Consider the following 14,592-nt stretch of genomic DNA (forward strand, 5'->3'; position numbering starts at 1 on the left):
TATTTAAATCATCTTTATTACCTTCAAACAGAGTAAAAGTATCGTCTATGTAGCGGAACCATGTCAGGAAGTTTAAGTTTTGAACAATTTTGATTCATAATAATGCATGTAGATATCAGCCAGGATGGGACTGAGGGGGCTTCCCATGGCTAATCCCTCAGTTTGCTTGTAATATTTATTTTTGAAAACAAAATGTGTTTGTTTCAAACAGAGTTGAGTGAGAGAAATTAGATCAATTTCGATGTGAGAGAAATGAAATTCGCGAAGTCTGCTTTGTAGATATCTTAATGCACCCTCCACTGGGACATTGGTGAATAATGATTTTACATCAAAAGAAACCATGAGTAAATTACTAGGAGAAATGTTTTTAACTTTTTTTACAAACTCTATTGAATTTTTTATGGTGTAAATCATAAAACTTATCCCATCTGTTGCGAATTGTGCCAGATTATATGCTCTTCCCAAAATTCATAAAAGTGGTATTCCTTTCCGCCCTATTGTATCAAATTAGGTACTGCCTCGTATCCATTAGCTAAATATTTAGTTTCTAAATTTTCAACTCTATTAGACAATAACATTTACATCATAAAAAATTCAATAGAGTTTGTAAAAAAAGTTAAAAACATTTCTCCTAGTAATTTACTCATGGTTTCTTTTGATGTAAAATCATTATTCACCAATGTCCCAGTGGAGGGTGCATTAAGATGTCTACAAACCAGACTTCGCGAATTTCATTTCTCTCACATCGAAATTGATCTAATTTCTCTCACTCAATCAACTCTGTTTGAAACAAACACATTTTGTTTTCCAAAATAAATATTACAAGCAAACTGAGGGATTAGCCATGGGAAGCCCCCTCAGTCCCATCCTGGCTGATATCTACATGCATTATTATGAATCAAAATTGTTTAAAACTTAAACTTCCTGACATGGTTCCGCTACATAGACGATACTTTTACTCTGTTTGAAGGTAATAAAGATGATTTAAATAAAGTTCTTTCAACAATGAATTCTATTGATCCTGCTATTCAGTTCACTTTTGAACTTGAGACTTGCAATTCTCTTCCGTTTCTCGACATTCTGGTCACACGTAACACATCCAACTTCAGTACTACAGTTTACCGTAAACCTTCATCGGTTTGCCTTCCACCACACTTTAAATTATGTCATCCGACTAAACAAAAGTTAGTGTCATTTTATTCCTATGTTTTCCGTGCTCTTCAAGTTTGCTCCTCCAAACTAGCCCTTGATGAAGAACTAAATTATTTGAAAGCAATAGCTATTGACAGGGGCTTTCCACCCAACATTATTCAGCAAGCAGTTAAAAAATTCTCATCTCAACACACTAAAAGGCACACTCTTGTTTTAGGAGATTATAAAAATTCTGTTGTCATTCCCTTCTTTCCATCAATTAGCTATAAAGTTGCACATATTTTGCAGAAATTTAACTTTTGGGTTGTTTATTCTCCCATCAATAAAATTCCGAGTTCCACACTCAAGGACCCCATTCCGGATATGAATTCCTGGGGTATTTATAGGATTTCTTGCCAGTGTGGTTTAATTTACATTGGCCAAACTAAGAGAGCCTTAAAATTTCACGTCAAGGAACATGAGGCATATGTTAGAAAAAAGGAAACACAGAAGTCTTCTGTTGCTCAACATTGTTGGTCCGAAAACCACACTTTCAGTTTTTCTGCTGCCAAAATTATTCAAAAAACATCTTCCATTGGAGAACTGGATTTTCTAGAGGCATTTCACATTCATAAAAATCTTTCTGTTCTAGTTAACGATCCTAATTCCAATCCAAATTTGCCTTCGGCCTTTAAAGAAATTATCTTTCAGTTCTGGTTTCACCAACAGATGGCGCCACTTGCTTATTCTTATCCAGGCTTTCTTATCTTATCTAATCATTATTTCCTATCTTGTTCATTTGCGGTTTTGCAGCTGAAGATGGTGGTTCAGTAAAACCATCAAAACTAGTCCTATGAAAATTTTGTAAATATAACGCTGATTTTTGTTGTTTGACTTCTGAATTAGTATATTATTAGTTAGTAATGAAGATGTAACCTAGTTAGCGTCTATGGCAGATAAAATTGGTGATATGAATCGGAAACCAGAAGTATTTAGTGCTAATGCTCCTTCCGTTCCCGCAAATGATTTGTTGCAAAGAATTACCTTTCTTGAACAAAAAATTGATCACATAACCATTCGCTCAAGACGCAGGGACTCGGATTTATGTAATTCCCGTTCACGATCTCGAAGCTGATCTCGTAAACGATATGACCCTACTGGCAAATTTTGTTTTTATCACTTTCGTTTTGGAGCAAAATGCATTCCAGAGAAATGCAAGCCTCCGTGTGCTTGGGTAAAAAACGATTTCAAAAACCAGGAAAACTCTAATCTGCAGTAGGTTCAGCGGCAAACGCTGCTGCAGAAAATATGAAGGATTGTCGCAAATTTTGTTTATTCGTTCGTGACCGAAGATCAAATTTGCACTTTCTTATTGATAGCGGAGCTGACGTAAGCATAATTCCTGCTACTTCACAGAATAAATGTAAAACTGAATACAAACTGTATGCAGCTAATGGCACAGATATTTCCACTTATGGCATAAAAACGCTAACTCTTGATTTGGGATTACGTCGTGATTTTCAGTTTCCATTCATAATTGCTGATGTCACAAAAGGTATTTTAGGAGCTGACTTTCATCACAAATATAAATTGCTTATCGATATAAATAAGAAAAAATTAATTGATGGCGTAACACAGCTTTGTGTCCAGTGTGATGTCGCTGCTATTTCGAGTGATTACTCAGTAACCACATTAAATAAATCCATAAAACTTTTCGATTTACTGTCGAAATATCCCGAAATTTCTAAACCTAACCTTTTTCCTACACAAATTAAACATGGTGTTACACATTTTATTACGACTGATGGTCAACCCATTTATTCAAAGGCACGACAGCTCGATCCAAAACGCTTAGCTATAGCTAAAGAGGAATTTAAATTTATGTTTGACAATGGAATAATTCGTCCATCAAACTCCCAGTGGTCAAGCCCTTTGCATCTTGTTACGAAAAAGGATGGTTCATATTGTCCTTGTGGAGACTACCGAGGATTGAATGCGTAGACGATACCTGATCGATACCCAATTCCTCGCATTGAAGATTTTCATCATATTTTAAGAGGTACAAATATTTTTTCTAAAACTGATTTATTCAAAGCTTATTTTCAAATTCCCATTGCAGAAGAAGACAAATGTAAAATGGCTATCATCACTCCTTTCGGTTTATACGAATTTAATGTAATGAGTTTCGGTTTAAAAAATGCTCCTGCAATGTTCCAAAGATTTATTCACGAAGTCTTTAGAGGATTAGAATTCGTTTTTCCCTATTCAGACGATATACTCATTGCATCCAGTACCCATGAAGAACATGAAAATCACCTTAAATTAGTTTTCGAAAAATTACATACATTTGGGTTAAGAATTAATACTTCAAAATCTGTATTTGCTGTTCCACAAATTGAGTTAAACATGTTAATGTATCCCTGGATCGCTTGAAACCAGCATATATTTTAGCTGAGGAAAATTCTCAGTTGATACAACCTGACTACACTAATTTGCAGAGACCGGACTCAAATTCGGATGTGAATCAAAAACATTCTCGCACAGGCAGAACTATACGTTTACCTGTTAGATTCAAGGACTGACTAAATTATTTTGATAGTGGTTAACACTGCAATACTAGTTACTACCTATTTCTCCATCTTCGCAACGTAACTTTGTTACTGGTGGGGGAGTAGTGTAGTGGCCCAGTTATTGCATGAGAAATAATTATTTTTTATTTCATATATTTGTTCATGTGTTTAATTATTTTATAAAATTAACTTTAATATTTTGTTAATATTCATATTTATATTTCTTTTATGCTGAATGGCAATAAGTAGTTCATATTTATATTTAAATTTCTTTATGCTGAATGGCAACTAGTTCTAGTTCTGATTCATGATTGCTAGGTTTTGGTTTCAAAACGTTGCTCGTAGTGTCGCATTTCGATAGCTAGGAAATAAAATGCAATAACTTAGCTATTTGTTTATAATTCATGCTGTTCCTAGTCATAAATTAACTTTAAACATTAGTAGCCAAGGCTACAATTTTAAATTACATCCAAAGATTCAGATTTTGTAAAAATAAAATAGTTATTTGTGTATATAATGCAAAAAATTCTGCTTTAAATTGCTTACCTAGTTAGCCCAAAAGGGCTGTTAATCTTGAAGCATGATTTGTCATTACTTTATTTTAATGTTTTCCCCCTTTATTTATTTTATTTTATTTATTTATTTTTTAATTTTTAATGACAGGTTGATGTGTACATTTAATTAAGAGCAGTGACAAATTACTCAGTGATGCCCAGAATTCTACAATTCTCTGATTTTTCCTAAGGTAAAACAGATCACTGTGCCCATGGTTAAAAGAGGGGAAAAAAAGAAAGTTAAGTATTTTACTATATTACATTTTTAAATTAGTTAATTTTTTGCTTTTTTGCATAATTTTCAGTTTTTTTGTTAGGAATGTTCATTGTATAAAATTTTCAGTGTTTCATAGCTGTTTCTTGCATTTTTAATTTTGTTCATTTACTGCTGTTTTTTGTCTTTGTTAGCATACTAGCATTTTCTTAAAATGGCTACCATTTTTCATATGTTAAGTTGCCGAAAAATTAGTCCCCAACGATTGGCAACTTTGAAAATTGGTTGGATAATCAGAAAATGCTATCATAAATTTTGTAACTCATTTAAAAAAAGAGACACACATAAGAGTTTTATATAAAATATAGCTATATATAATTTTTTTATAGTTAAATTTTTCTTACCCTCACTCCATATTTCACTCCTCCATCTGCGACTTGGGAATCAGGATGCAACCAACCTCTTGGAGGTTTATTAATAAGACTCCCATTCTTAGACCATTCGCTTGGCATACCAGCTTCACCCAACTGGAGTTGGGCATTTGAAGACCACTGGATACGCACTTTTGGCATGCTCATCAAAATGTAAAATTATGACCATTAAAGTTTGCTCCAGGATGCTACCAAATCATACTCTAAAATATTTGGAAATTTACCATCACAGATTAACTCATAATAATAATAATAAAAAGAAAAATTAAATAAAGACATGTTATAAAAAAGTAAAATTTCAATACATTAATTTTTGAGGGAAATATATAAACAGATTTTCTGATTTCTCCCACAGATTAAGTGATTGTTTCCGGAAAGCAATTAGTTAATAGTCTCAAAGGAAAAAAAATAATATATCTTAGCTTAGTTATGAAATTAGCAGTAAACTTTCAATTATGAATACAGTAGACTCATTAACTTAAACTCATTGGGATCAATTAAACTATTTGAATTATTAAAAACACTCTCTAAAGTCAACTTTAAAATATGAAAAAAAAAAAAAAATACACTGGCTAAATACAAAGCTGGAAATTTTTTGAGAAACTGAGAAAGATTATAAAAGAAATAATTAGTTCAGTTATATTTATAAAGTTACATTCTAATTACACTAAATCTAACCATTAAGTAACCTTGCAAGACTGTCAAACAATTTTTTGTACTGTCCCTATTTAGAATCCACTCACACAAATGTGATAACAAAAATCATAAAACGGTAATTAAACTATTTATTAGTGCTTCAGTTTGAAGTTAAATTACCAAAAATAGAAATATAATTTCGACTGCTTGCAGCCTAAGCATGTGACAACAGCTTTATGACTTACAAATAATATATTAATGCTAATACATCTTTTCACATAAAAAAGATGAAAACTAATTGACCAATAATCAGCAGAATACTCCATATTGAAATAGACCAGGCACAAAGATCTCCCTCTCAACTCATCCATTATTCAAATTTGTTCAGTTAACATTTCCGGCAGAAGAAATAAAATGTAAAACTCCAAGAAAGTTTCAACATACGAAATAACATGTTAATTGAAATAAATTTTAGACATTATATTTATAAAATAGCTGTAAAAGTATACATATATCATTACAAAAAGGACCGATTTACAGTTTTCTGTTTACCTCAAATAACGTAAAAAAATTTCCTATAGCATTTTGATTTCAAACAGGTATCTGATAAAGGCTACATATTAATGAATGAGCTTAAATGTAACACTGACTTTTCCTTCAGTGGTAAACATTATTCAGAAGCACAGACCAATTCTCCAACACCATTCTTTATTGTACGTTTTGTGGATAGCTTAGATAATTTATTCGTCACTTCCACAAATTCTAATATTTTTCAATTAAATAAAATCTAGAAAATCAGATTATAATGCTTGAAATTTTCACAAAAAATTTTTTAAAAACTTCCCCACTGAGTTTTTACTTCCTATATTAACGTAATCCAAGAAAAGTGAATAAAATTTACATGGTGAAAGTAACTGGCTATTGTTACAGGTTTCACAGCATTCTTTGTAAGAAACAAATAATTAATAAGTGACAGTAAACTTGTCATTACTTTCATTACAGTCTATAGAAAACAAAATTATTCTAGGAGTCTGTTGCAATAATATAATCTTAGATTTTGAAATATGCCTTCAGGCATCAGCTGAAATTTAGCAGTGTTGATAGATATTCAACATGTTTCAGCTCAGGTAGTTTATTATGACGGAATCAGCTGCAAATTTTTTTTTAAATTCTGCTTAAGTAGCTAAGTTACTATATACAATCATTGATGCTGGATGATTCTGGATGTGCCAATCTAAAGGGCTATTTCTCATACTTAACAAGCCAATGTTACGCATGAGAAATAGGCCTTTGGAACTAGTTCTACAATGTTCTACATCTAGGATGTGTTTCTTGGAAAAGCTGTAGCTCTCTGAAGTGTCGAATTGTCAATAGTAGTGAAATCAAAAGGTCCCAAAGGAATGCGGTTAATGAAACAGATATTATAATATACATTCTTAACAAAGTTAACAGTATGTAGAGATAATTAGCAATACAAATGAGCTGATAGCTGTGTCTTACGCAGCTGAGAACACACATAAAAAAGAAATTCAAATTATTCAAGGTTATATGATGAGCAATTTGAATGCATGAAATTTATTAGCATTGTTTCTTAACCAAGATTTTTGGAATTTCAGCTTTGATTTTAAATTAACCAAAGCAGAATTATCTAATTCTGAATTATAGTTCACTGGATGCATACATGTATGTATTTACACTAGGTAGCTATATTAACATATATGTATGTATTTTAATGAATGTATACATACAAACCTATATTATAACATATATGTATGTGTTTAGAAGGCAATAAAATAGCTTGATAGCCCTTTGGGTATGCCCTACATTATCTCTATTTTCACCATCAGATGTAACGTTTACATCTGCAAAATTTCAATCTAATTTTATAGCAATTCATTACTTTTCATTTAATTTTTTAAAAAATCAGACATCGCATTTCATAAAAAAGTATCAATTTCAGAGTAAAATAGCAAAATAAATACTAACTTTGACTCCATACTTATTAGCATATTATCCTTTCCATTGCACTCCTACTTTTTACATAGAAAGCAAGGGAGGAGATTTTCCCCTTTATATTTAAAAAAAGTTTAACCTCACTCAAGTTAATGATATTTATGAAAGAACTACAATAGATTACTTACTTAGAATATAAGAACTTATTCAGATAATGCTAAGTTGTACAGACAAAAGTCTTTAATCCGGACTCGTCGAGACATCGGCAATTCCCGATTATTGGTTTTTTCCAGATTATAGATCATCAGTTTAAATCTGGTAAGATGGCATGCAGAAATTATAAAATTAAAAATATGAAACCATAATTTATGAAATAAAGAGCAATTATGATATAAAGGGTATCAAAATTTACGAAAAAAAAAGCTTAATATTTATTTGTTTACTTTATTAAACATTTCTTTCAACATGCGCATGCGTAAAGCATACATTATGCATAGTCGAAATTAGAAAATTGCAACCAGAAAATTATTTGATGTGCATTCGTTATATTTATTATGACGAGGAATTTGATTTAAATCATATCAAAGACAGAGTATATCGAGATGAAATACTACATTTAGTAAGGAATTATAAGCCGAATAAAATAAAAAAATCTGCCCTGAAGATAGGATAGTGCTGACAGATCAACTTCCAGTTCATTGTGCGCTGTGACATTTCCCTCCTTCCCTGCAGAGCAGGGTGAAATTGATAAACAGATTTCGGAATAGTTAGAGAAACAAAGGATATGCCTTTATCCATATTTTGCAGCAATTCCACTTTTTGTTTGATGAACATCGAAACATGCTTTCACTTTGTTGATCCTTTGGCAGCTCCAGAATAGGAAACTCTTTTTGACATAATCAAAAGTTCAAGCTTACTTTTTATAAAATTGCTCTAACAGTCTGCAAAAAATAATAAGCCAAATCCAATTAGAAGATTAAGGAAGAACACAATCTGCAACATTAACTGAAATAGATAATTAGATAATTTTAGCTTGCTATTTTTTGGCGTCTGTTATACATTAAACGCGTATGCGTAAACGTATTATGCACATCCGTGGACGCATATGCGCAGAAAGTTTGTAGCTTTGAGGTCCGGATTATAGATCATTTCGAATTATGGACGTCCAGATTAAAAACTTTTGACTGTAATAACTGTGGTAAATATTACCGGTATAAAAAATATGCATTTCGATTTTTATGACAGTTTACAGCAGCTATTTACTACAAATAAATGGCAATATAGTTTTTAAAATACATGTCTACCTATTATTTAAATTAATTAGATTAATACTACTATTAACGGTCTAAAAAAAAGCTAAATTTTACATAAAAAAGGAACCTGTATGTGAATCAAAATGAAGTGAATAATAAAGATACGCTTCTTTCTGCAGAAATAGGTTAGTTCTCAAATAAAAAAGTGTCAAAACACATATATTCCTTCAACATTTATAAATGTTCCTTTCTCTATTAGAACAAAATGTACAAACAATTATAGGATAAGATAAATATACTAGAAACATCATTATAGTTTAATCTCTTTATTAGTATTATATTTTCTTTTTAGTTATATTTATGTACATTAAAAGTATTTCAATTCTATGAAATATGAAAGCAATTTTCAAAATAATTTACGGAAGCAATCCCTAATTTACTAATTTCTTAATCATAAGTGAATAATCAATTAATTTAAAGTGAACAATCAATTAATTTTACCTAGGCCTCAATTAATTAACAAAGCCATCAGTAAATACAATTGGCGCCTCCAAACACTGAGAACAAATTAAAGATACATTTACGTGTCTACGAAATATAGACAGACAGACAAGGTAGAGAGATATCTCGTTTTGCATCCGCTAAGTCTTTTGACAGGCAGGGCGAAAAAAAAATTAAGTAAGTAGTTTAGGACCTCTAGGAATTTTCAAAAATAATTTCAAGAATTCACGAACAAGTCTCCTATATGGCTAATAGTTCTCTTTAGAAACCTTCAGTAGCTCCAACCGTTATGAGCTATTTCTTCCTTGTTTGGCGTCAAAACCGATCTATATATATGTAGTATATCGAAAAAAATTACAGCCACATTTAATGTCGTAAACACCTCAACTTACGTAAAGAAATTCTGTGTGTAAAGTGTTTGTTTATGATCTGTGAAATGTTATTTGAAACGAAGATATCTTCACCTATCTGTCAGTTACAGTTTTAAAACTAAATTAAGCTATACACCTATAGGTAATTTTTTAATATAAAGTATATTGCTGAAATATCATGGATCCTGATGCATTTGAAGGAGTGTTTCAGGAACTGTCAGGCATACCGGCTGATCCTCCAAGAAAAAGAGAACAGTGTTTACGTTGCCAGTACGTTCATAATTATGTTTCTGAAGTGTAATTGTGCCTTACATTCGCAATTTTTTTTTATTTCAGCTGGGAACTATTGTGTTTTTTGTTGATAGACTTTATTTTAATACAGAGTGCTGTTTACTTTTGTGTTTGTAATTCTGTTTATAAATTTGCTGTGCTTTTTTAAGAATCCATATAGTTACAGGATTAATATAGTAAGAAAAGAATAAATGTTGGCAGAGGAAATTATTTTTTAAAATTCTGTCAGATGAAATCTTCCGGCTAATACAAGAACTATTTTATTTTTTATTTTAGTGTAAGGTATTTCTTATTTTAAAGTTTTAAGGTACATAGAATACTGGTAAAAGAATGCCCCCGTCAACCTTTACAGTTTTAGAGGTTAATCAGTGTTATCCAGAAAATATTGCAGTACAGAATTTAAAATTAGTGTCATGCAGCAGGGAAGGGGAATTAAAGAGAATTCTATAATGTAATGTGAAGCTGTTGTGTTTCTGCATTTGTTTAAAAATTATACTGTTAAATAGTAGAATAGGTAAATTTTTTTAATGTTATACTATTTTCTTCGATTGATTCATATTTAAAACTTAACAACTATGGTTTTCCTCATCTGAAATTAATTTAAAGTATGAGTTATCTTTGCTTTAAAAATCTTCAAAAGCATATAAAGCTCATGTTTTTTTTTTATATAATTAATTAAACTATCCTAAATAAGATGCTAGCTTTATAAAGCATTGAATTATTTATTATATGTTCAAAACACTTCTTTAATATGTACACTTGTTAGTAATTTTTATCTGGGCCATTTTTCTACTATTGTTGTCAAACATCAAAATGGCACTTTGTTTAATTGCTTTATTCTAATGTTTTTTATAATGCATAGTTATTATCTTTCATCATATTTCCTGCTAAATTTTTAATTCATCCAGAAAATCTTTTTTTTATTCTGTTTAACATATATAAACTTGGAAGAGGTAGTCATATAGATAAGATGCATAACAAATAAAAAACTTGTAGACATGGACCAAATTTTTTTTTTTTTGGTTGATTTTTACATTATGGTAACTTGGTGATTTTTTGGCAAAAATTTGGCAACCAACTCTCCTACAGCAACCCTCTATTTTTTTTTCCCCGCCGCCATTTTGTCTTCACGAAGTAAAGACATGTTTCTTTTCTTCTTATCTACTGAATACTTCTTCCAACAATCTACTAGCCGAATTACACTTATGCTAGAAATTTTATCAAACAAAACTGCTTAATCATGACAAATATTCACTGCAAAATTGGGAAGAAGTGCACAATACCATACTCCTTACGCGTTTTTCAAAATAACACATACACATAAACCATGTACATGCCGACTTATTTTTACTAACATCCCAGAATCCAACATTTAACAACATCCCAGAATTGCACAAAAATGGCATTGCGCATATATGAAAACATATATGAAATTACCTGATCACGAAAAAGTATTTACCCTTTACAAATATGAACATTTCCACATATAAAATAAATAAAATATCCAAAAACTTTTACCTCTAAATCATCTATTACATTATACACGTCACCAACGAATTCATACCACAAGCATTACAAATACTTAGTATCAAATATTTAAATTATTTCCATGCACGTTTATTTCAACTTAAACGTATACCAAATTCCTACAAACATAAAATTCACAAAATAACTATCATTTAATTAAAATATCACTAAACCATGTACACGTCGACTTATTTTTACTTAAAAAAAATCCCAGAATTGCACAAAAATGGCATTGCGCACACTCTTCACTATATCCATGTACACTGCTTTTTTCTCATAAATTAGAAAAATTTCACGAAAATACATGACAATTTTCTCAATCTTTAAACCCAGTAAAAAGAACATATATGAAATTACCTGATTGCGAAAAAGTATTTACCCTTTACAAATATGAATGTTTCCACATATAAAATAAATAAAATATCCAAAAACTTTTACCTCTAAATCATCTATTACATTATACACGTCACCAACGAATTCATACCGCAAGCATTACAAATACTTAGTATCAAATATTTAAATTATTTCCATGCACGTTTATTTCAACTTAAACGTATACCAAATTCCTACAAACATAAAATTCACAAAATAACTATCATTTCATTAAAATAGAATTAAATTCAAAAACACTACTTAAAATATAAATGAGCACATACATTAAATTAATAAAAATTACCTTACAATCCTAATTACTTTAAACTAAATCATTGCTAATAACAATTTTCCCAATAATACCAAATTCCTTTCCACCTTACATTTAGAACAATGCATAAAAATAATATCCGCAAATAATTAAAAATACTAACTTACCTAATCTTCTTCAGAATCTTGATTATGTGGCGGATACACTTTTCTAATTCATTCAATAAAATTATTGAAAGATTTTTTCTGCGAATTTTTCCTCCATACTTCCTCCGCTAAATAAAAAGCAAACTTCTCTTTATCACAATGCCTAAATACCCATTTCGAATTCACTTTAGTTAGGACCATGGGATCCAAAAATTAAACAACACTGTTTCACACAACACAGAATAAAGCTAAATACAAAATTTCCACATTTTTTCCCGATTTGCGCCCTTTTCCGATTAAAGAACCGTAATTCGTCCATTAATATCACATGACATATCCCATGATCTCTCATTTCCCTCACGCAAAATAATGCGTAATCGGAACTGAGTACTGCTAACATTATTACCAAAGTCCCAGGTAGTAACCTTTATCGCCTCCAAATGTCGCCAAACTACCAGTTACCATATTGTAAAGATCAACCTTTTTTTTTTTTTTTTTTTTTTTTTTTTTTTTTTTTTTTTTTTAAATTATTCATGGTTGGCACATATTTTTCCTTATTCCAACATAAATGAAATGGGTGCAGTTATGCTTTGTTCTTAAACAACGTTATAATTAAATCGAAAATGGTTGCAAACTAGCTAACAGGAAGAATGATAATCAAAATTAAAAATAAACCAACATAAAAATATAATAAAGCAAATATTTGAAAATTATTTTGTTTTTCCATGGAGCAGACAAAAAAAGTACCAAATACCAATATTTTTTTGTCTAAGCAATTAGGTTATTCAACTATAAACAAGAACTGCAACTAGAAGCATGTAATTGTGAAAACTAACAGAGAAGTGAGTAACTTGGTGTCACAAACCATTCTACTGTTATTGTAATTAAGCATTGAATGTGTCTTTTTAAATACTGATCATTTGTATCTTTTTGAGATATAAATTATTTGATATTTGAAAGCACTGAGTTGAAAAAAAAAAAAAAAAACTGAAGTCAAGGAAAACATAAAATGATTAGATCATTGTGTTGCATATAATTATCTAAAACAGGGGTTCCCAAACTTTTGAACATTGAGACTCACTTTTTATAAATCGAATCTATAGCATCTCACTTCATGCTCGATACATTGAATTTTTTTTTAGAGACAAATAGTATACATTCTTATAGAAGGAGGTTTTATGGGTCAAAAAAGAACATCTATGAAAAAATATTTGTTATTAAATATAATTTTGCAAAAAATATTTCTAATATGGCATGCGTGGTGGGTAAACAATCAAGTCTTTAATTCGGACTCATCGAGACTTCAGCGATTCCGGATTATATAGATCATCAGTTTAAATCTTGTAAGATGGCATGCAGAAATTATAAAATTAAAAATATGAAATCGTAATTTATGAAATAAAGAACAATTATGATCTAAAGGGTATCAAAATTTACAAAAAAAAAAAAGGTTAATCTTTGGATTAAGATAACTTGGCCTTTTTTTGGCGAAAATTTGGCGACCAACTCTGCTACAGCAACCCTTTTTTTTTTCGCCGCCATTTTGTCTTCACGAAGTAAAGACATGTTTCTTTTCTTTTTATTTACTCAGCTCTTTTTCCAACAATCTGCTAGCCGAATTACACTTATGCTAGAAATTTCATGGAACAAAACTGCTTAATCATGACAAATATTAACTGCAAAATTGGGAAAAAGTGCAAAATCGCAAACTCCTTGCCGCGTTTTTCAGATTCGCACATACACAGTAACCATGTACACGTCGACTTATTTTTACTTAAAAAACATCCCAGAATTGCACAAAAATGGCATTGTGCACACTCTTGACTTTATCCATCTACACTGCTATTTTCTCATAAATTACAAAAACTTGCACGAAAATGCAGGAAAATTTTGTGAATCTTTAAACTCGGTAAAAAGCACGGTTAATCTTTGGATTATGGTACTTTGGCGACCAACCCTGCTACAGCAACCTGCTAGTTTTTGTTTGAACGCCATTTTGTTTTCACGGAGTAAAGGCATGTTTTTTTTCTTTTTTTACTCAACATTTTTTTCCAACAATCTGCTAGCCGAATTACGCTTATGCTAGAACTTTTATGGAACAAAAGTACTTAATCGTGATGAAGATTAGGTGCAAAATTGGGAGAAAGTGCAGAATCGCCCACTGCTTGCCGCATTTTTAAGAATTGCACATACACGGTATCATCCATGTACACGTCGACCTATTTTCACTTAAAAAAACATCCCAGAATTGCACTAAAATGGCATTGCGCGCGCTCTTGACTTTATCCATGTACACTGCTAAAATCCTAGCTAGTAACCTTTATCGCCTTACCAAAATGTCACCAAACTACCTGTTACTATATTCCAAAGA

General features: G+C 30.7%; 2 protein-coding genes across 5 annotated transcripts in view; one reads left to right on the forward strand and one right to left on the reverse strand.

The window, feature by feature from the left end:
• Nucleotides 1-9,377, reverse strand: part of LOC118201766 (SHC-transforming protein 1-like) — a 141,256-nt gene extending 131,879 nt beyond the window's left edge. For 2 of the 3 annotated variants that reach the window (XM_085819043.1, XM_085819042.1), the window contains exons 1-2: nt 9,244-9,377; nt 4,874-5,103 (exon numbers count right to left, since the gene is read on the reverse strand). In XM_085819043.1, the coding sequence (XP_085675169.1) occupies nt 4,874-5,047 (174 nt within the window). In that variant the 5' untranslated portion in view covers nt 5,048-5,103; nt 9,244-9,377. Of the gene's footprint in view, nt 1-4,873; nt 5,104-7,677; nt 7,805-9,243 lie in introns of all 3 variants that reach the window. The other variant, XM_085819044.1, reaches the window with a different exon arrangement.
• A 243-nt stretch (nt 9,378-9,620) lies between these two features.
• Nucleotides 9,621-14,592, forward strand: part of Dtwd2 (DTW domain containing 2) — a 105,455-nt gene continuing 100,483 nt past the window's right edge. Inside the window, exon 1 of one of the 2 annotated variants that reach the window (XM_085819049.1) lies at nt 9,621-9,884. In XM_085819049.1, coding sequence (XP_085675175.1) covers nt 9,793-9,884 — 92 coding nt within the window. In that variant the 5' untranslated portion in view covers nt 9,621-9,792. The remainder of the gene's footprint in view (nt 9,885-14,592) is intronic. The other variant, XM_085819048.1, reaches the window with a different exon arrangement.

Source organism: Stegodyphus dumicola, chromosome 6 (genome assembly GCF_044657685.1).
Source record: "Stegodyphus dumicola isolate Sdum_Otavi_A_Nest chromosome 6, ASM4465768v1".
Classification (NCBI taxonomy): Eukaryota; Metazoa; Arthropoda; class Arachnida; order Araneae; family Eresidae; genus Stegodyphus; species Stegodyphus dumicola.